This window comes from Centruroides vittatus, unplaced genomic scaffold (assembly GCF_030686945.1).
Source record: "Centruroides vittatus isolate TY-2023 unplaced genomic scaffold, ASM3068694v2 contig_15, whole genome shotgun sequence".
Classification (NCBI taxonomy): Eukaryota; Metazoa; Arthropoda; class Arachnida; order Scorpiones; family Buthidae; genus Centruroides; species Centruroides vittatus.
This window is the reverse complement of record NW_027120927.1, coordinates 129,543-152,632: the sequence shown is the minus strand read 5'-3', so window position 1 is coordinate 152,632 and position 23,090 is coordinate 129,543. Positions and strand designations below refer to the sequence as shown.

Here is a 23,090-nt window from a genome sequence, read left to right as displayed (position 1 = left end):
TATAGAAACTTTAGGGGCAGGAGGCCTGATTAACTATATAACAACTTCCAATGCAAACTGGAAGTCATGTTATTTCAATTCAAAAATTTCCCTGAAAGGTGTTAAATAGATGAATGGCATGACACTATTGTTCAAAGAAAACTATGATGTACAGGGGCAAGCCAGTACTAATTTGAAGTGGAGAGCATATATTTTAAATTAAATAAATTAAAAATTTCAACAACTTTAGTGCCTTTGACCGGTGTGCTTCTCTCTTCTTTCTCTGTAAAACGCAAACGTTTTCGAACCTCGTTGGTTCTTCGTCAGGCGTAACGGAATTCTGTTCGACAAAATTTTAGAAAAAATTTGCATTCTGGAACGCTGTCGCGTGTAGCCGATGTCGTCATATTAGACTTGCGCGATGTGAGTATAGCGCTACGTCAGGGATCTGTTGAGAAAGGCTTCCCAAGCCGATGATAAGATGATCTCCTTTTTAAAATTGATGCAGTGCGTGTTACTGCGGGTGTTGAGTAAGATGTATATAGCTTCAAGCCATTTGAGGCGAGGCCTCAAATGGCTTGAAGCTATATACATCTTACTCAACACCCGCAGTAACACGCACTGCATCAATTTTAAAAAGGAGATCATCTTATCATCGGCTTGGGAAGCCTTTCTCAACAGATCCCTGACGTAGCGCTATACTCACATCGCGCAAGTCTAATATGACGACATCGGCTACACGCGACAGCGTTCCAGAATGCAAATTTTTTTCTAAAATTTTGTCGAACAGAATTCCGTTACGCCTGACGAAGAACCAACGAGGTTCGAAAACGTTTGCGTTTTACAGAGAAAGAAGAGAGAAGCACACCGGTCAAAGGCACTAAAGTTGTTGGTTTTCATTTATTTTCACTCCGGTGTTGTTCCTTTATATATTTTAAAAATTTCAGCTTGGCATTGTGACAATGTCATAATAAATAATTGCTCGTTGCATTTACAGTTATGACATAATAGGCAAATGCATTGTATATTCTACATCAGTGCCCATCACTAGATCTGGAGTTAATATTTGTCAAGGAACTTATTTCTTGAGATTTCCTAGTTCAGATACATATAATATTACCTTATATCTCGGCAGATAAGACGATAGTTGAATCATAAAAATAGGCCCCCAAAATCTGGAGTTGTCTTATAGGACAGATACAAAAAAAAAATTAGATTGGAATTTATTTAATTTAAAACTATTATAAAAGAACAGACAAACCGTAATTATTTACTAGTAGAGAGTAGGGTATGTGCACAAAATAGAATAACCCTTATGATGTTTATGTGAATAATCAAGGTCATTACCCGAATGTTTGCAACAATCGCAAGGCAGTGCAAGAAAATAAAATTTGTTCATTAGAAAAATTACAAAAAGTCACACATTCTGTACGCATTGTCACATACAAAGAGTCACAATTCTGTATATGCTATACAGTATTATTACGCAGATGATGATAGCTGATCTAAACTAAATTCACAGGCTGTTGATAGTTTGGGAGTCATCTTATAGGACAGATATATGCTAAAACTATAAAACTTCGACGAAAATTTATACCTAGTCTTATCTGCCAAGATATATGGTATATACATAATCACATAATTAGCAGACATTTCAGTTTTAGCAATAATTCAAACAAACATTTACTTAATTCTTCATTAACGTTTTTGAATGTGACATCTAGTTGTTTGTAAAACCTTTTGCAATATACGTTTAAGCTATAAGGTTGGAATTGGTGACCTTATATCTAATTTATTAGATATATGGTCTGAATATTAACAAATTTAATGTTCACAAAAACTGAAATACTGTATTTACTTGCATATAAGATGAGGTTTTTATCCATTTTTCATTCCTTCAAAAACCTAGGTCGTCTTATACGCGAGCAAAGAATTCTTTTCGTTTTTGTATAATTTTTGTAAACTGTGCATTTGCATTTATTACCGGATTCTCACCTTCTGGAGTTTAAAAACAAAAGTATTTTATCTGGGTGATTTGAATTGTTCTTGTTTATTATCAGGAGTAAAGATGAATAGCAATAGGAAAAGCAAAGATTTTGAATTGAATTCCAAAATTACATGGGAGCCTGATATAAGCTTTAATTCATTCCCACGTGAAAACAGATGATTATTTAGAAATCAGAATTTGAAGAAACTCATAAGTGTAATTGACAAAGAGTGAATTCGACTGTTAAGAATTGGCAAAAAAGGTTCCCGATTGTTCAGTTTTACACGAACAAATTATGTTGTCGATTTTACAAGATTTTTGCAGGACGACGTGTGCATTTACATGCATTTGATATTTTATTTGTTATTAAAACAAAATAAAATTTGAATTGTATTAATAAATCTAATTTTCTTTATTTTGATCTTTAAAGTCACACCTCGTCCCGTATGCGATGTCATCTTATATTCGAGTAAATATGGTTGGTAGTCTAATAAAAGAAATTTGCTAATTGTGAAGTTTAATTAACACTAACTCTTTAAGTGATACAACAATACATGTAGGAAAAACTTAATGCTGAACAAAATTAGTAGCAGTAATTATTTTGAATCAAAAAGCCAAAAGATGTTTAACAGGTTTTATCCAATAGAAAATGCTTCTTCTAACTTAAATCTATCTTACAAGAAAAATAATCAAACAAAATATAGTGGCCCAAAAAATAACATTTGGCTTCATTTCTTTACCTTGCATCATTTATTATGTTTAATAAACACATTTTATGTTTAAATATTCTTCTTTCATTGCTCTCTTGTGTTTCAGTATTGGACCCTGCAACTGTTTTGTGTAGAATGTCTAATTCCTCATAAATTAACTTTATATTTTCACATACTCTTAACTTCAATAAATGTGTAAATTATTGAAATATTGTCAAGAAAAATCATTTTAAATATTAAATTTATATTTTAGAAAATTAAGCTTTTTTATTTATTATTGTAATTTCTTGTTTTCTCTTGTAGCTTTTATCTTACCAGTATCTATGATCATTCTATATTTGAAGCTTTCAGCAAAGTTGTACAGAAACTTATTCCTCAGCTTCCAGCTTTAGAAAATCTTCTCAACCTATTTATTTCGGTAAATAAAAATTTGTTTCCAGAAAAGAATATGTAAATAAATTTTAAATGGTTCTGTTTTCTTGTTTACAGAATTCTGGAATAGAAAAGGCATTTCTATTTGATGTAGTCAGTAAAATCTATATTGCAACCGATAGTTCACCGGTTGACATGCAGTCATACGAACTCTGCTGTGACATGATTGATGTAGTCATTGATATATCTTGTATTTATGGGTGAGCGTCATACAGATTTTTACAATAGAAAGCATTTGTTAAGATTAATGCAAATTCAGTACTTTAATTTTACTTTGGTTTGAAACAATTTAATAGATTACCCGATGATGGAGAAGGTAGTCCATTTGATAACTGGTCTTCAAGTATTATTAAGCTTAACAATGGAACTGTTCTGTACTTGAGGGAGGTGAACAGATTTCTTGCTCTGGTCTGTATTTTAAGAGAAGACAATTTTGATAGACAAGGTAATTTCTAGATATTTTTTATTGTCTTATAAGAATTTGATCAAATCCTTTGTAAAACTGTACTGTATATGTAGGAATGAATTATTATTCATTTTATTTTATTTTCAAAATTGTCACTAACACAGTTCAGCAGTTTATCATATATTTTGTAAGAAGTAGTGTTATTTTGGAACCCAAATAACATAAAGTTATAAAAAGTAATAAAAAAGTGAGGACAATACCTCACTAGTATAAACAGAAACTGTAGCAAAAGGATAGCCAATTTAAATTACATGACTTACAGACTGCAGTTACATGGGATGCACTTCTAGAACTCTCATGATCAGAATTAAAGAGTACAAAGTGCAGTCCATAAGTTTTAAGACTTAATATTTTCTAGGATAGTAGTGGTGTATACACCTTGTGCCAATTAAGTAATAGCAACTTTGGCATTATCCTTCAGATGAATAGACAAGTCTGTTCAGAAATTTGAGTTATAATGTCTAGTGTAAACTGTTTATTACTGTGTCATCAATTCAAAGTGAACTAAAAATTATGATTAAATTTTGTTTTAGAGTAAGTCTTTCTGCTACAGAAACCCTGAAATTGGTACAAAATTATACTGGAATGAAGCTCTGAACCAATCTATTTTCTTCAAGTACTATTTATTGTCTCATGATCTCATGACAGAAGAGAATTGGTAGATGGTGATAGATATGGGATGGCCACATCTATTCAAACAACAAATGTTGACGCTATTGCCAAATTGAAGAATAAGTTGTCAAATAATATCATGGATGATAGCTGAGACTTTGAACATCCCCGAAACTGTTTGCATTTTGAGAAGAGGATGGTATGTTCATTTGTTCTACATGTCTTAACAGCTAAGCAAAGAAATCGAGTCATAGTTTGTTAGGACATCATCATGACAATGGATGCAAAGAAAAGTTTTTCAACAAAATCGTTACAATAGATTAACTTTGTTTTGCTTATGATTTGAAGCCAAGCATCAGAATTCAGAATAGGTTAGTGAGAGATTTCTGACCAAAGATACTGAAATTTCAAAGAATGATTTACAGTCGAGTCCGCATAAGTCGACACCATTGGTTAAGTAGTCAGTTTCTGTGGTCCCGGCCGACTTACATAGGCATTAATGTTAAAAAACTCAGGTTTACTCGACATTGTTTAACTTGTCACCACTGGATAAGTCGACATACTTTTGCTGTCCCACACTCCAATAAGCCGTCACCCTCTCCTGAAAAAATGAATTCACTCTGCACATGTGGTGTAAACTCATTTTTTTTCAAGAGGAGACTGTATTTATTTATTAATAAAATAATTAATATATTTAATAATATAATAATAATATTAATAATATAATAATATTATTAATATTATTAATATATATATATGTTACAGTAAAAACCCGTTTTTAGTGAAAACACATTTTAACTAGTTGAAGCTAGTTTTTACTGGATGTCATTGTTAAAACTAGAATTTACTGCTAGTCAAAAATGAATTTGAGTTAAAACTAGTTTTAACTAGACAAAACGGGTTTTAACAAAATGGCTTAGTAAAAACTGTTTCGACCAAGGTCATTTGGCTAACACGTTCCTATAGCGTATGATGAATTTCGTATCGCTTTAACCCTTTTCTCCCCGACGTCTTGTTTATGTTTATTTTGCGATCCCTCCTAGGGCAATATAGGTCAGTCGGGCGATATTATTTTAAAAGTTCACCAAAAATCAAATTATCATTATATCTATATGAAAAAAATCGCTTACATTTATTAATATCTTTAGTTTTAAATAAGATATTTTTCAATGCATTTTATTAGAAAAATTTATAAGAAAAAAAAAAATATATATCAGAACTGACACATGAACTTGATAATTTGTAACATTTTGTGAAAATTAACATTGTCTAATTACATAGTTGTTTGCTGTCACCTAGCCGGAAAGACGTAGAGTATTGTTTTGTACAATTCGATATAACACTTATGCGTGTATGTTTATTCGTTGTGAAATTATCGCACATTATATCAAACATTTGTTTGAAATCAAAATTTTATACCGCTATCAACTAATATAATGAATTATTATATTTTATTCACTTCGTATCGAACGAGATTATATCTGTTGTTAATAAATTTAAAAAAATTGATATTTACCAAAGTAATGACGAATCGGTACCCTCAAAGTTTTGCTTAAAAAGCCAGGGTACCGATCGATCGGTGCCTTCGGGGACAAAGGGTTAATTAATGTTAATAACGCAGATGTGTGACCAATATTTTCAATAAATATCATTTTAAATAATACAAGTGTTTTAATCCCAATCATCGCTTTATTTATTTCCCCCAAACATATTTATGTAGCTAAAATTAGTTTTAACTAATGTTAAAAGTTAAAAAGTTAATGTTTGATTTTAGTTTTATCTAAAATCAAAACATGTACAGCAGTAAATTCTAGTTTTAACTAGACAAAACGGGTTATAACAATGTTATCCAGTAAAAACTAGTTTCAACTAGTTAAAACGCGTTTTCACTAAAAACGGGTTTTTACTGTAACATATATATACATATTAATAAAAATGCCTTAACATTTTTTATGTATTTTTATGTATAAAATAATAACAGATAAACAAAAAGAAAATATACAGTCTACATCATCACACCAGAATCCAATTTTGCATTTTCTCATGCTAGAGGCATTAAGAATCCTTAGACGTTACTTGCCAACAATTGACAATTGCAAAGATGATGTTTTAAAGGCATTCGTGATCGTCGAAAAAGAAAGTCGAGACAGTTAAGTGCTCAAAACAAACAACACTAAACGAATTTTTCAGTTTTTCATCTACAGAGTAATTGCAAATGGAGGACACAATGTATTGTAAGCCTATACTACTGTATAACGCACTACTGTATTTTATTAATTGTAGTTTTGTGGTTTTTTTTCTAACTTTGCTTTAGTTGTCGCATCGGATAACTTGACACACTTCCACTTCCCCACTTATGCAGAGTTGACTGTATTTTCTTTTTTATTCTAAAGACATAATTCACAAAATTTGTACAAGAAGAGTGACTGCAAAGTTTTATAAAGAAGTATTAGATCATTCCTTGAAACACTGCATGTTGGTAAATTCAGCACTGCTGCTTTCGATGTGAAACTGCTGCTGGTCTTTTAAGAATGCACATGCAGGGCTGCAGTTCCAACATGGTGGATCTTGGTATAGCTGTTGGAATGTTTTGTGATTTATTTCATTTGAAACATTTTAAAAGTAATTCATTTTTGCAATGTAAGTTTGTTTGGGAGATAAAATTAATGATTTTAATTTAATGTGTGCAGCTTTCTTCTTCAACATAAAGTAGATAATAAAATTTTTTGTCAAATCTTTTATTTTAGTAATGAGTATTTATTAATTATTAATGAGTAGTAAAAGAAAAATTAGTACAAACACAATATCGATTTATGGTGATAAAAATTACAATTTTATTGTCACATCATATAAGAATTCAACTTTGCATATTTTCTTTTGTGGAGGCAGCCATCTTGTTGCAGTGAGAGAAGCAACTGAACCTAGCACTGCAGATTTTGCAGATTAATCTTGAATCAGTGAGACTGCTGCAAGGATTGCTGCATGCAGTGCTTTAAGAAAATAAGTTTAGCAATGCTCTTAATGGCATTGCTGTGAGCAGTGCTTAGTTTAACAACCTGACAGTGTTTATTCTGTTGCATTCCCATTCCAAAGATTTTTCTTGATGCATGAAACTGACTGTCAAAGGTGATCAGGAAAAAGAGGAATTTTCTATTGCTTTACAAAAATTGTATGACTGCTCTAAAGTATGTGTACAGTACATGGCAAAAAATTGATTAAAAAAATATATATATATTCTGAGTGTTTATAATTGTCCTAAAATTTATTGACAATACTGTGTGTATGGATAGTGCTAAATGGGGTGACTATGCCACATCTATCACTGCATTCACTACAATGAAGTTTCTTAGGATGGAGCAATGATTATTACATATACATTATCCAGCTCTAGATAGATGATGATAGAAATATTTGTCAGTGTTACAGATGAAGACCATCATTACATAGCCTAATTTTTGTATTTTGTAAGTAATTTTATATAGATATATTCTTATATATATGCAAATGAGTTTTTCCTATATATTTTTTATTTTACATAAGCATTTTGTCATGGTATACCCATTAATTTATAATTTTTTAAAAATTGAATGAGCATTCACTAAATGTAATCTAAGCATTCTAGAATGAAGCTGTAATTTAAAAAATTTTATTAAAAGCCTTTAACTATCTTAATATATTACTGAAAGCACTTACAATGATATCTCATCTTTTTATTTCATTTCATTTTCAATTGAACAACGAGAGATTTTAGATCTTGAAAAACATTCAGTTAATTAATGACTTCTCACTCATCTATTTCTCCACTTGCATAAGTTAGGGTTTAAACTATAGATTAAATCAGTGGAATAAATTTAACATTTGTCACTAACCTGAAAAATAAACTAGGTTCATCACACGAGCTACTTAGACTTTGCAAGTAGCTGAAAAATTGTTTTATTGTGCACTTGCTTTACCAAGAGCATTATATGATCATTTTAATTAAAACAAGTAAAACGGCAAGGCCATATTTGGGACAAGACTGTCTCAGAGACTCACTACTAAGTGGGATCACTTTGATGCTCACGGCAGGTCTCATTCTCATTCTCCAATCATCTTTGGTATTCTTGGTTTTGAGTGGGATCATTCAAACTTTGCCGGCCACAGCCACGACATCATCCACGATGCATTTTCAGTGAAATTAACCTATCGAATGTTGAAATTTCTCTCCGTTGCACGATGCCCTGGTTGAAATTTTGTCAATGCAAAAATTTCCCAGTTTTGAAAAAATAATGGTGGCTATTATATCGTTTGCAATTATTTTTTTATTTTGCACAAACAAAATATATATATTAATAAATGTAAAAAGAAAAAAAAAATTATATTTTGGAAGTTAGTTTTAATATAAAATTATAACAACACGCCATCTAGTTTCAAAAAGTTCTGATGATGAAATGAGATCTCTGGTCAATGAGTCAAGATTAGCACATGGCGACCAGAAATATGTGGGGAATAACACGGGACAGGTAAATGGGTTTTTTTTCAAAGATTCGTTTGTCAAAATTTGATTTCACAATATTTGTATTTCCAACTTCCCAACAAGCAACACATGCACAAATCTCGCAGTACTGCCTGTTTTTAGAGTGTGTCGCCATTTTGTATTTTATTTTGTCTTGGTTCTCGGTCTCCTGACTACCTACAGGTCTGGTTTCTTTATGCGTGCATGATTTGGGCACCTAATACTCTGTGCCACGTTTCAACTCCTGACATGTACTCCTTCATACCTCTAAGCTGGTAAGACATCAGGCAGTACGATTTTATAAGCAAGACATAGTCTTGTCAAAAATATTCCATCAATATGAAATAGTAAAGGTTATCTACATTAGAACTGGAGCTTGTCATCCATGTTGTTTCTTTGTTAATTAACAGAATAAATTTTAACTGGCCAAAATTAGCTGATTAATTTGTCTTAAATTTTACCCCAAAGATCTATGTTTGTGCATTGTGTTCAGTGTAGGTCTAAAGATTAAAACTTGGGCAACTGACTCTTAGCTTTGTTTTTTGCCTCATTAGTTCTTTAAATAAACTAATTTTATTAATCAAATTTGGTAGATTATGATTGGATCTTGATTGGATCTTGATTGACTTCTTTCTGTGTTAAAGGATAGCAGATTTATCAGTAGACAGCAGACATTTAGGCCCTTAAAAGTGGTGTTTTAGATGCTTAAAATAGACTCTTAAATTGCCTCACTTAGGCTTCATAAACAAAAGAAATAGGCGGTCAAAATTTGCACAATGAACAATTAATGTACTCATCAGGATGATGAATTATTTATTTAACATATGCATTCCAAACAAAAATGCACATATTCAGGATGATGCAAACACAAAAGTAGACAAACAATTATCTTTACATTTTTTATTCACTCTGTTTCCCATAGTTAGCTTCACAATATATTACAAGCACTACTTCCAAATTTTCAATAGAAAAGTTGCAACATTTGTTACTGAGAATTAATTTATATGCAGAGAGAGCATTCCACATCTACTGAAGATAACAGACAGTATTTCAACCTTGGAAGTAGATGAACTGAAAATTCACTTTCAGTTTTGCTCTTCTTTCCTGCCAAAATATCAGCCATAACAAACAAGGACTTCAATCCAGTATTCTTTTGAAGCACTGCATCCAACTTTTTCCTCACTTTTTCTGCAGTAGTGTTGGTGCATCACATAGTTTCTGCTTTGCTCTGTTGAGGAGATCAATTTGTTCATATATAAGTTTTCCACTACTTTCAAGAACAGTAATAGTATCTTGCAATGAATGTGAAATGAGACTTGATGTACACCAAGTCATTCTGAACATAAATGTCATTCAAAATTTCTTTGGCTTTATAGTTATACAAACTGCATCATCTACTAAAGTGGCCAGAAGTTCCTTTATATCAGAGAAATGTTCACTATAGTAGTTAATAGCCTTCAGCCAAGTTCCCAAATGAGTGAGAACAGATTCTGGAGCAAGAGCAACATCTGGGAGCATCTGCTGAAAAGCTTACACTCTTCACAGGGCTTTAATGAACACTTTCTTGACAGAGGAGATGAGTTTATTCACCTTCTCATATTCTACTCTGATTTGCTTTGCTACTTGATTCAGATCATGGGCCAAGCATGTTACATGGACAAGAGCAGGAAAAAAATCTTAAGTGTTTTCACAACAGAAGCCATGTATGAAACAGCATCTGTTATGGCTACTAGAACTTTGTCTTCGTCGGGATTAATTATCTTTAGTCCATTGCTCACAAAATCGGCCACTGTTTTATGGTTCCAGAGCTCACCTTCGTGTACACGAGGTGAGCTCTGGAGGGTCCATCGGGATCAAGTTTTCCAACAATCAAGTTGGCAACATAGCATCCAAGACTATCCGTTGTTTCATCAACAGAGAACCACCAGTAAGAGTCCTCAAGATAGTTTCTTATCTCGGAAATAACATCTTCATACGCAGGTTGTACATAATTCTTTTGAAGTGTAGACTCTGAAGGGATTTTCTGGTGGCAGTACTTCTCCAAGAAATTTCTGAAATGAGTGTTCTCCAAAGTTTTAAATGGAATATTTGCCGCTATAATAGCACGACACAAATCAGAACTAAACTCATTTTTCTTGGATGAAGTCTCTGGAGCATCTGTTTCATTTTATATTTTTGTTCAACATTTGATTTATGCAGAGCACCTTGTGCGTGTTGTGTGAGGTGATATTTCTTTTCACTGGACACCTACAAAAAATATTAAATTTTACTATTTGTTTTTATTGATTGTTTTAAAGTATTTTATATTTTATATATATTAACATTATACATTACATACAATATGTAATTTGCAGTAATATTTTAATTTATGAAAATGATTTTTTTTTACTGACCTCTTTATTACAGACTTGGCACAGAATAATCTTGCCATCTGGTGTATAATGGGGGAATTCTTGAAGCCATTGTCGAATTAATGAAGCTTTAGATGTGTTAACTTTTGGCATTTTCATTACAATTTTATTCACAAGTGAAAACTTCAAAGACAAAAATAAAACTGATCTGCATTAGACCGTTAGGCTGTTATTCTGGCAGAAGTTGGGATTTTATGACTTAGTGACAAAAGACTAGATGTGGCTAATTGCTGTTTTAGATTTTAACAGCCTTGGAATGTAAGCAATACAATGTGTTAAGAATCAAAGTAAACCTTTGCGGAAAAGAAAACGAAAAATTAAAAATTTTTAAAAAATATGAAAATAGACTAAACTTTGTTTTAGGCCAGGGGTGTCCAATCTTTCAGATTCTCTGGGCCACATTGGACAAAATCATGGAGTCCTGGGCCGGAGTTAGCTGAAGAGCAAAAGAAAACAAAGAAAGAAATAGGTCAACAGAGTTTTCATATTTGAGTATTTAAAAATTTGTTCATTCGTAAAATTTATTAGAATTTTTTCATTACAAATACAGAACAGGTAATTTGTTTGGCATCATTTTATACATTTTATGTATAAGTCCAAATCATAAAACCAATGTGACATTTGGCATTGTTGTTGAGAAACTAATGCGTCAATATCTGGTTCGATTGAAGTGGTTGCAATTCTCAGGCAGCCCTCAAGGTGTTCATCTGATATTTTGGTTCTAATTTTACTCTTAGTATGCTTCATTCTTGAAAATAGTTGTTCACATATGTAGGTGCTTCCAAACAATGATGACATGAATAACGCATGACTGTGCAGTGCAGGATATGTGTCTCTGGGTAGGTATGATTTATAAAAGTCAAACAAAGAGACGTGATCAAATTTCTCTTTAAGTTGGATGTCAGATTGCAACTCTATGCATTCCATTTGAAAAGTTGCTGGCAGCATTTCTATATCGACTGTAAATGGAGTCGCAAAAATACAAAAATCTGAAAATCTATTTTCGAATTCTTGTATCAAATCGAAAAATAAGGCAGCATATTTTTTTCCTTTTTAGGAATATGCTTGGACGACGTGTTGAAATGCAAAATGTTGTTCGCATTTAATTGGGCCGCCATAATTTCAGTTTTACCTGGAACGCATTTATGATTTGAAACATTGCACTGATAAGTTGGTTTTTCCCTTGAAGACGAGCGTTTAAGTCATTTAAATGACCAGTCAGATCTACCAAAAATGCCAACTCTGCAAGCCAGTTGGCATCGTCAAGTTCTGGCACAGATTTTGCTTTCTATGTCATAAAAGATTTGATTTCATTAAGTAGATCATAAAATCTTTTTAACATTTGTCCTCGACTGAGCCACCTTACTTCTGCAAAGTAAATGATATTGCCATACTTGGCATCAACACTTTTTGAGAAATTCTTGGAATTGGCGATGATATAATTTCCAGGCTCTTATAAAATTCACAGTCTTGACAACAATTTGCATAACGATCCATTTTCAAATCTTTTCGTCATAAATTTTCTTCGTGTAGTAAGCAATGGTACTTCATGAAATGAGAATTTTCGACAGCAATGGCATCGTTTTCTATTAATTTTATAAGCCCTTCTTTTCTACTTATCATAGCTGGGGTCCCATCCATAATTACACCAGATATATTGGAAAGGGATAAAGAAAATCGCATTAATGTTTTTTTCACTGCTTCATATAAATCTCTTGATTTTGTCGTGTCTTTTAATGGCACTAACGAGAGCATTTCTTCAGTTACACTATATTCGTCATTAATACCTCTAATAAAAATCGCGAATTGAGCTGTATCAGTAGCATCAGTACTTTCATCCATGGCCAAAGAATAAAATGTAAACCCACAGGCTTTACTTTTCAAGTCGCTTTTTATATATTTCCCGAGATCGTCAGTTCTCCTGGCAATAGTTTGATGAGACAAACTGATTTTAGAAATATCACTTTTCTTGTCTGGACAAAGTATATCTGCAACACTTTCCATGCATTCCTTAATAAACTCACCATCAGAAAATGGTTTTGATTTTTTAGTGATTAAATTTGCGTCTACAAAACTAGCCTTCATAAAAGAGTCTCTCAGAGTTGTAACGTTGCTAAAACCTTTTGTTGAGATATAAGACTTTTTTCAGTACTATTACTTGGTCTTTGTGACACATTCCTTGATATGCATCGAATTTGGAAGCATGTTTTTGTGCATAATGCCTTCTCAAATTATACTCTCTGAAGACAGGTATTGAAATATGACAAATTAGGCAGTGCGTTTCACCTTTCACCTGAAGAAAAAAAAATAGTCCTCTGTCCATTTCTCATTAAATAACCTTTCATTGATATATTTTGTTTTCTTAGAAACTGTTTTTTGTTGAGTCGTAGAAGCCATGCTAAACGGTAAATTGACATTACTATAATTAGTTATTTAAAATTAATAAAAATAATATGTATTTACTTACTTGTCTTAAAAAGAAACAACTATTAAATAAATTTAAAAAATATTATAATTTTTTGTTTCACAAATAAAAACAAGAGATATACAGGATATATTGGAAAGGGATCAGCAATATCAGTTTGGCCACGAGTTCAAGTGGAAAGGAAAAAAAATGAATCATCGTTGCCAGATGTTTTGTGTTTGTAACCAAAATTTTCTAAAAAGTAGCCATCTCAACAGTATATATATAAAAACAGTGTGTGTGTGTGTATATATATATATGGCTTTGTGAAACTTCTTTCTTTTTTTGTGGTTTATGCCGTTGAAATAAATAAATAAGCATATCTTTTATTCCAAACCTAATAACCGGTGCAAAACAATTATATACTGGCTAACGTTTTCGGTCCCTCCACTGAGACCTTCATCAAGCCTATATTTCTTCTTAAACGATCTTTTTCAAAACGATTTTCGAACAATCGAACCTTAAAATTTTCCGTTATGCACGTGCCACCCGATTAAATCGAAAAAAAATCAAACAATTCTGATTCAAAGTGTTGAAAAACTTCCGTAAATCTTTTAAATCCTAACGCTTTAATCGTATAACCAATCCTATGCTAATTAAGACCGCTCCATCATTCCTCTAAAAGTATCTTGCCATCCCTTTTATTACAATGCCATATACATTCTTTTTCTAACATTTTATCACTTTCACCAAACTGCCCCTCCCTTACTTCGTTAAACTTCCCATTCATTCATTTATTCTGTCTCGTCTTTTTGCAACAGGGCCTGCCAAGCCATCGATAACCTCATTTCATCTTTTGCGTTTATTGGCAGTGACGACTGGAACACTTTACAAATTTCTATCTGTTCCAACCATCTAATATGCTCCGTATGAATGGTGGTGGCCAGCAATTTTGCAGCTTTAAAGTCCGGGATGATTTCTGGATCCGATGCATAAACCGTCAAGGAGGTGATATTTCTCCCATTCTCAACGTCCTTCTGGTGTTCTCTTATTCGAACTTCCATAGCCCTTTTGGTGGATCCGATGTATACCAATTCTTTATTACATCAATTATCGGCTAATGGAATAGCGTATACCCCCGGAAGTTTGTCCTTATCTGGTGTATCCTTGTCATTCCTTAGTATTTGCATCATAGAGGGGCATCTCCTGTATGCTATGCCTAACCCTTGCCTTTTCGCAATCCTTCTATATAACTGTTCCAAGCATGGGTTGTACGAAATTGGTACGATATTCTTTTCCTTATTCCTATTCTCAGGTGGATTCCGATTGCTGGCATTTACGTAATCTTTTTCTAGCTGTGGTACCAACCTGCCGTAGCCGTGCCTTTTTGCCACTTCACTCAGATATTCGATTCCTTCCGTACAGCTTCTTGGGTGGTGCTATGTGTGTGCGCCCTTTTAACCATGGACCTGAATGCCGCTCTTTTATACAGAAACGGGTCACATGAATCCGCTGTTATATAATTCGCACTACCTGTGGTCTTCCTGTATACTTTCGTGTGCAACCCGTTACTCGTTATTTGAATGTCTATGTCCAGAAAATGCACTGCTTTATTGCTGTGTTGTTCCAACTCTATCGTAAGGCCGTACCTATTGTCATTCATCTGTTGTAGGAATGAACTGACATCCGCATCTTTCCTCCATAATATTAAGACGTCATCCACATATCTTCTATATAACAGGATGCTTTTGCTGAACCTTGGAATTACTGCCTCCTCCAATTTTCTCACGACCAATTCACAAATGTCACCCGATACGGCGCTGCCCATGGGTACTCCCTTCCCTTGTGCGTACGTGGTTCCTCCGAATTGAAACAACGATCCATAGCAGATTAAATACGCTAGCTCCAACACTTGATCGTGCAATTCTCCATCATTCACTTGCTGGAGTAAAAAGTCCCTAACAGCACAAAAACACGGTGGTAATTCGATGGAAGGGTAAAGCGCACGGAAATCCAATACTGAGATGTGTTCTGGACTGTTTACCCCTTTGATCTCCTCCACTAATTCGGCCGTGCTTGTTACTGCATACTGGTATCCTTTTAAATGGGGTGTAAGAAGGTTATGCATAGCCGTCTCTATCTTCCGAGTGGGTGCCGCTGCTTTATCCACCACCGGTCTGAGTTGTTTCCCTTGCTTGTGCACCTTTGCAAACGCAAACAGTTTTGGCGTATTCGGCGCGTCCACTACGATATCCCTCATACCTAGTCTTACCGCTAGTTTGGACTTAGAGAAACGTTTGACTCTCCTTTGCAGCCTTTCTGTCTCCTGGCTACTTTGTACAACACATTTCGTGTCTTTAATGTACTCCCCAAGCGCCTTATCATAAGTTTCTCTCTTCATCAGCACAAATTCCTTACTCTTGTCTGCTCTAAGCATTGTAATGTCGTTCACCCGGAACCATTTCACCGTCTTTTTCAGATCTTCTCTTAGCCCGTACACTTGCTTCGAATCTTTGCTATTTCTAATCCTGCAGCTGGCCATCCATCTATAATATTCCTTTTGTACTTCTGTCATTCCTACTATAAGCCTCTCTAAGTCAGGAATGCATGCCCTAAGCGTATCTTCCCTACGGGGTACGGGTGCATACTTCGGCCCATATCTCAGTACTCTTTGAACATATACCGGGAGGATCAAATCATCCCATACTGTGTACTTGCACTTATGCGTAACCTGATTCTCTGGTGTCGCAAAATCCAATCCATCTTGTCGTTGTAATGCGATTTAAGAGAGTGGACTAGCCTATCCTGTATAATGGCAATCTTAGCATTCTCCAACTTAAGTTCTTGCGGGTTCCTCCGGAATAATTCTTCTTCTCTCTTAATCACTTTCCTTAATTCTGAATACATAGTTCTTCTGGTGGTCCTTATCGCTCTATTTAGGCACATCCATTTGAACTTCCTTATCAACCTTTGGTTTGCTTGCGGTAATTTAATCCGATATATCGACATCGAGAATACCTTTAACTCTTTACATTTGCTCAAAAATGCGAATTTTGATCAGAATTGTTCGATTTTTTTTCGATTTAATCGGGTGGCACGTGCATAACGGAAAATTTTAAGGTTTGATTGTTCGAAAATCGTTTTGAAAAAGATTGTTTAAGAAGAAATATAGGCTTGAGGAAGGTCTCAGTGGAGGGACCGAAAACGTTAGCCAGAATATAATTGTTTTGCACCGGTTATTAGGTTTGGAATGGAAGATATGCTTATAGTCCGGTGTTTTTAGAGGAGTTTTATTATAAATAAATAAATAAAATAAACTTGTCAGTTTTGTTTACATGTTTATTGGGCTGCGTGTGGCCCGCAGGCTGCGGTTTGGACATCCCTGTTTTAGGCAAAAATAGGTAGTCATGTCGAATTAGGCATTTTTTGGCATTATAAAATACCATTATTTTGGTCTAAATGTTCATGAAGTGTTAATACAAAATCTTGGCCATTTATATGCCAAGGGAAAAAATAGGCATTTGCCTAAAATCCACTGTCTATCAGTCAAATACTTTGTATACTAGCAGTGCTAGTATACAATCTCCCAGTGATTAGATGTGTCTAGATCAGCGGTTCTTAACCTTTTTAGTGGTCAGCATCCCCTTGAATATGAAAATAAGCTCTTGCACCCCCTTAAAAAATGTGTGTATATTTTTTAAGAAAAAAACATTTATTGCATAAACAAATGCCATGTTTATTTATAATTACTATATTATTATATATATATATATTATTACTGTATTATTTATATTACTATATAACATAAAAAGCAATATTTAAATTTTAATGGCTAGGTGGTTGTTGTTTATTCATAATAATTCTATTAAAACGAGGCTCTTTTTTGAAAGAGCTATATGTAAGTCATCAGATGCATTTAAGCGATTTCTGGCTTTTGTTTTGATGTGCAAGTGCTAAAAATCCCATTTCACAATGGTAGGTAGTGGCAAATGGTAAAAGTCTCTCTAGTGCTGCTTTTGCCAGTTGTGGATAAGCTTCTAACTGTTTACACCAGAACTGTTCTAAGTCTAGTTTTTCAAATTCCATTTCCATATGCACATTAGCTTTTTTTTTTAAATCTTGAAATTTCTCTTGCACCCCCTGGAAATTCTCTCACACCCCTGAGGGTGCATGCACCCAGGTTAAGAACCACTGGTCTAGATAGATAATGATAAAATACCACCTTAGAATTTGTATAAAATAGAGTAACTGTGATATGTTATTAGAATGAAGCATAAGATATGTATTATATGACAAACTTGTTTTTGTTTTTCAATTTACAAATAACAATATAATGCAACAATAGCTTTAAACGTGATGTTTGATCATATATCATTTAATTTACAAGCAGAATTTTGACACGACACAATTCACAAAACTAAGTGAAAGTTCTTTTTTTATGATGGAAAACTTATGTTAGTATTTTTTCTTTTCACACTAGGACTCATCGATTACAACTTTCACTGTTTCCGGGAAGCAATCAGGGAAGTGTTTGAAGTGCGATTCAAGGGAAAGAAACCAATGCCTCAATTCTACAACTCTCTGGATAGTGCCCAAAGTAATGGCTACTTGGAGCAGCCGTAGACGAATAACGGAGATTAGCGGATCGGCTGGTCTACTTTAAATCTTTTCCAATAATTGGAAGTGATAAATGATACTAAACGTGGTAAAATACGTAAGGAAGTCGGTTTTGTGCCGAACATTGTTTTTTGTAGAACTGGTTTTATATAAAACGGAAGGGATGTTGACAGACAGTACAATTTGTGTCTAACTTAATTTATGGTAAAGCCACCCGACGACGAAGTATTACCATACTGCTACGTACGACCATTGCATTGTGGTAAGCCAAATTGCCACGTGCTCCGTCGTTATTTTAATGCGGTACACTAATTCAATCATTGGCAATTTAATAATGTAAAGCCATCTGGATATTTTCCATTGTAATTATTTGTTGATAACAGGCATCATCCAAAGCAAATTGATTATTGAGATAATTGCAAACAAAAGTTTGTCAGATAATTGAAAAAATTACTCAAAATGGATTTCTTTGGTAAATTATTTCAATAATAATTATTTGCTGTTTATTGATTTGTTTTATTGTTTTATTTCAGAATTAAATTTTGATAAGAATAATATAAGAATTATGGTAAGATATCTATCTAAAACATACAGTCAAACCTGTTTTTATGTGCAATTTTTTTAATGCGAATTTTTAATTTGTGCGGTATAGTTGGCGACTAGTCTCGTGCGATTCGTCATGTCTCACGTTGACTTATTATAGCTAAATAAACTTATTATAGCATAAATGCACTTATTATAGTAATATTATTGCATGAATATGCGAAAAATGAAATAATTTACTTTTTAAGTCAACAAAACACCACCTGGACAAAAATATGTAAAACAGACGATAGACCAGACGATGCAGTCAAGTGCTGACATCTGTTGTCAATAAATTCTATTTCGTACGGTTTTGAGTTATTTTCTACGTGAGACTTTTTTTATGCGGTCCCTGTTGACCGCATAAAAAAATTATTTTTTTAATTGTGTTGCGAAAACTATTATTTACAGCCATTCGTGAAGTTTCGTGAGATTTTTTTTAATGCGGTCCCTATCCCCCGCATAAAAACAGGTTTGACTGTATATAAATAAAGTAAATCATTAATAAAGACATGGTAGACCAAAAAATAGTTAATCATGTTTAGCATGCTCCAGGCACACTAGCAAATATAAACCATACTCCAACTTTAGAATGTTTTTTTCTTATAAGCTCCAATTAAGTAAGTGTTTGAAGAAGACAGCAATTTAGTCTTTTCATTGGCTACTTGACTTCTAGGCAAACTTTTTTCTAAATAATTTTGGGATGTATTCTGATTGCTTTTCATACACTCTGGAAGAGAACTGAGAGCCCTTAAGACTATCAGACACAAAGAGAACAGGAATTATGAGTATAAGAACAAGAAGATATAGAAACAACCACAGTAATTTTGGTAATATATGTCAATTCTTTCTTAAACCAGATTCTTTAACAAAGACTGATATTTTTACAAGTAAACATACATTTTCTGCATTGTAGATCCTTGTAATAAGGGGGATTTACACTAGAACTGAGTCATCACATTGATTGAAACATCCAACTGTACTTCAAGTAATAGATAACAAAACAAAAGTTCTCTACACACAGTTTAGTAAAAGCTCATGCCAATTTGATGGCTAACGACATACATGTTTGCAAACGATGAATTAGGTTTTTGCTTCCATTGGTGCAAGTATGAAAATATGGAAGAAATTTCCAGTTGTAACGATTATGCATTTACCAATTTTTTCACGACGACTACTGTCCCGCCAAAATTTGTATCCATTGCATCACAATAATACTCACAATCTTACCCATTGTCAATACTGTTGCGGTGGGTGGCCATTGTTTGAACTTCACCGGATACTTCTAGTCTGCTTCTGTATATCACAATACAAGTTATCCTGTCTTTTCTTTATGAAGAGTATATACTTCTGTGCATTTCTGTTACTTGCAGTTATAAAACTAAGTAGCAAGTGGATTGTTTTCAATTTTATTGAATCCAAATGTGTCAATGCTCAACAGCCAAAATGCTGGAATAAAATCTTCACACGCATTGACAATTTCTCATTTTAAAGCAAATTTGACTTTGTTCAAAGTTCACTTCTTATAGTAAATCCAAAGCATTAGAATGGTAGGTGTCAATGCTAATGTGCATCTAAACTTTTAGCAGTGTTGCATCTTTTGTTATGTTGTATGCTTGATAAACTTATTTTAATGATAGCTTAAATTTATCTTTGTATACTAGTACATTTTTCAATTAACAGGACTTTAAATATCTGCATCCATAATTTCCCAGTATAATAAGTCCTGTTAATTGATAAATGTACTAGTATACAAAGATAAATTTAAGCTACAATAAAGGACACAAAGGCATAATAATTGAATTATTTTAACAATAGTTTATATACACAATTGGTCCCATTAAATGGGTTAAGTTGTTCCGGAACCAAATTATTTACAAATTACATTTGTATGTTAAACAGAAATTGTTTGTGATGTCAACGTGGCACATTTACTTCTCACCTTTGAGATAGTCTTGCAATTTTGCTAGAATTCCTGAGAAAAAAAATTGAAGCAATTAATATGATCATTGTTGCAAGATTTATGCATTATAAACACAGTTATGTTGATTACGAGAAATGTAAAGTACATATTTTGTACGAGTTCAAGGACACTACTTACTGTCTCTTTTGGAAGATGTAATTTTCTCCCAGTTTTCTGTAAAGGAGTCATCTGCCATCTTGTTCCAATTGCTCATCAATAGAAGATTTAGACAGCAGTATCTAAGAAACTATTAAGTAATATATTCATATTCTAGAAACTTAAGAAACTTTGGAATTTCTTGTACAGTAATGTACCAACTTTAAAAAAATAAAACAACAGAAGATAATAAACTAATTTGTTGTCAAAAAGATGCATCTGCAGATCATCTTCTATGCAAATGGCAATGACAGCCATTTTTCTCTTGTGACATGTTAACAGGACAATCTGCTAGTGGATCTAGCTACAAATTAGCAGATTTTTAATGCCACCGTTTACTGCGTCCGCGTGGAGATATTTTTAAAAACTATAGATCCGAGAATACTAAAGGATACTCGTTCCATGCAAAATTGCAGAAGTCTTCGTACATCTCTTGCATTTCGAAGAAAGAGGGCCTCGTATGCATTCCGCGACACTCCTCCGGATCCCTCCCCGTCCTTCTCGCGCTTTCATCTATTTCCTTTTTTTGTTTGTTTATTTCCACATAAATGTTGCGTAACTTTTCTCTGGAACATACAAAAAAACTTTATATTAATGCAAAATTTGCCGACCTACTACGCGCAGACACTAAAGAATGTTTCCCGTACAAAAATAATAGGTTATCTAATTTCCATTTCAATTTCTTACTGAATTATCTCAATTTTCTTATATAAAAGGCATTAATCCTTGTTTTCTAGATTGTAAATTCAAATCCTACTCTGTGTATTTGAATGTTGTTTGATTGGGAAAGTGCAGTTTGGTTTTGAACAGTAAAACTGCACTCGTGGCAATATTATTGTTGCAACCACAACACGTGCGATCTGCCAAGGAGGAGTGCCTCCCCGGAGGATATTCTATGGGAAATCAACCCGTAGTTAGGTACCGGACACAGACTGCGATCGATTATCGGTATTAAGCGGCGTAGTTTTCTCGGCCGTCGGCAGATCGCTTTTCGGATCGACGCATTAAACGTATGCAAAACGGCGAGAGTGCAATACTCACAATCTTTCAAGTAACACTCTTCTTTCTCTCTCGATGTTATCGTAGAAAGTTTCTTTTAAGTCTGCCCGGAGGCTCCGAAGCTCGTCCGACAAATGCTCTCCTTCCGTTTTTACATCGTTTGTCAGTTTATATTTCTGGCACAAGGCAACAACATACTCTATGGACATTTCTCTTCTTGTAGCTTTCCATTCTTGTTCTCTTTGCGATAAATTGACGAAAGCATCTCGTAATTGTTCCTCCATTTCTTATCTACAAAAAACAAATGAGTGGAAAGCAAATGAATTTTTGCATGTCTACTCGGAACGAACGTTAACATGGGCTGAGATAATGTCTCGTACTTAAGTGCAGGGTCAAACAACTAGTTTACAAATGGAAGTAGAGAAAGCTGCTGTAAAATGTTCATTCTGGAAGTGTCCGAAGAATGCTTTTTGTACAGGTAAGTAGTAGTAATTTATAACAGCAGATGGCGCTACCTGTTTCAAAAAGTTCTCTATCGTCATTTGTACACCATGTTTGAAAGCCCTGCCGTTAATCGTCTGCACCAGTGCTTGTGTAGTCACGATTGATTTAACTGTCTGGCGTGGTGTTGCTACCTTCATTGATGATACAATCGATCTATTTAAGTGGTGCTAAACAATCTATTTAAATAAATATATCGGTGGTAATATTGTAAGATCGCGTTCAAATGAAAAAGACTTAAACTTGAAACCCGTTCAGTTGATGATTATAAACAAAATCTTTTCACACGAAAATGTTAATTGGATATAAAAGCAACGTTATATTTTAAACAACAATTAAGTACATCTAAACGAAAAAGATCGAATTTTTCTATCAAATATCAGAATTCATATTGACGTTCAAATTCTCGTACAGTAACGTACCAAATTATAAAATGAATTCGATCATTTTTTATAGCACTTAGTATTTTTATATATGTTTAAAAATATATATTAATTACGACGAAAAGAAGTAAAATTTAGCAACATACCACGTGTAATACTTCCCAAACGCGAAAACGCCCTCTAACGGACGGTTTGTTTTTCAAAATATAATTGCATCTAATCTGAAATAATAAAACAAAGTTGAAAATTTCTAAAGCGTAATTGTTTGAAATTAAATATGTATTAATTATTATTAAATAATTAACTATATTAAAAATATTCTTCATATTCAGTCGTATTCTCGTAGTAGTAATGATTTCGAATTCGTATAGTTATATATAAATTATATTTTTT

At 33.4% G+C, this 23,090-nt stretch overlaps 2 protein-coding genes across 2 annotated transcripts in view; one reads left to right on the top strand and one right to left on the bottom strand.

Moving 5' to 3' along the window:
* The window catches only part of RagC-D (Ras-related GTP binding C/D), a 51,046-nt gene extending 32,427 nt beyond the window's left edge, over window positions 1–18,619 (top strand). The window contains exons 6-9 of the mRNA XM_067262505.1: window positions 2,980–3,094; window positions 3,166–3,308; window positions 3,405–3,553; window positions 17,977–18,619. Coding sequence (XP_067118606.1) covers window positions 2,980–3,094; window positions 3,166–3,308; window positions 3,405–3,553; window positions 17,977–18,119 — 550 coding nt within the window. The 3' untranslated portion in view covers window positions 18,120–18,619. The remainder of the gene's footprint in view (window positions 1–2,979; window positions 3,095–3,165; window positions 3,309–3,404; window positions 3,554–17,976) is intronic.
* Window positions 18,620–20,576: 1,957 nt separating this feature from the next.
* LOC136968586 (uncharacterized) lies at window positions 20,577–22,875 on the bottom strand. Its single transcript, XM_067262586.1, has 5 exons — window positions 22,844–22,875; window positions 21,856–22,104; window positions 21,210–21,380; window positions 20,797–20,897; window positions 20,577–20,670 (listed from the first exon to the last, which is right to left on the bottom strand). The coding sequence occupies exons 2-5, from the start codon at window positions 22,095–22,097 to the stop codon at window positions 20,627–20,629; spliced, it is 558 nt and encodes a 185-aa protein (XP_067118687.1). The 5' UTR covers window positions 22,098–22,104; window positions 22,844–22,875; the 3' UTR covers window positions 20,577–20,626.
* Between the last annotated feature and the right edge of the window lie 215 nt (window positions 22,876–23,090).

What these genes read in the sequence shown, in the direction of transcription:
- LOC136968586 (XM_067262586.1), bottom strand. Translation starts at nt 22,097, where the DNA reads ATGGAGGAACAATTACGAGATGCTTTCGTCAATTTATCGCAAAGAGAA. An exon ending in AGAGTGTTACTTGAAAGATT is followed by an intron (nt 21,381 to 21,855) that starts GTGAGTATTGCA and finishes TGTATGTTCCAG; the next exon opens with AGAAAAGTTACGCAACATTT. An exon ending in TGCAATTTTGCATGGAACGA is followed by an intron (nt 20,898 to 21,209) that starts GTATCCTTTAGT and finishes ATAGTTTCTTAG; the next exon opens with ATACTGCTGTCTAAATCTTC.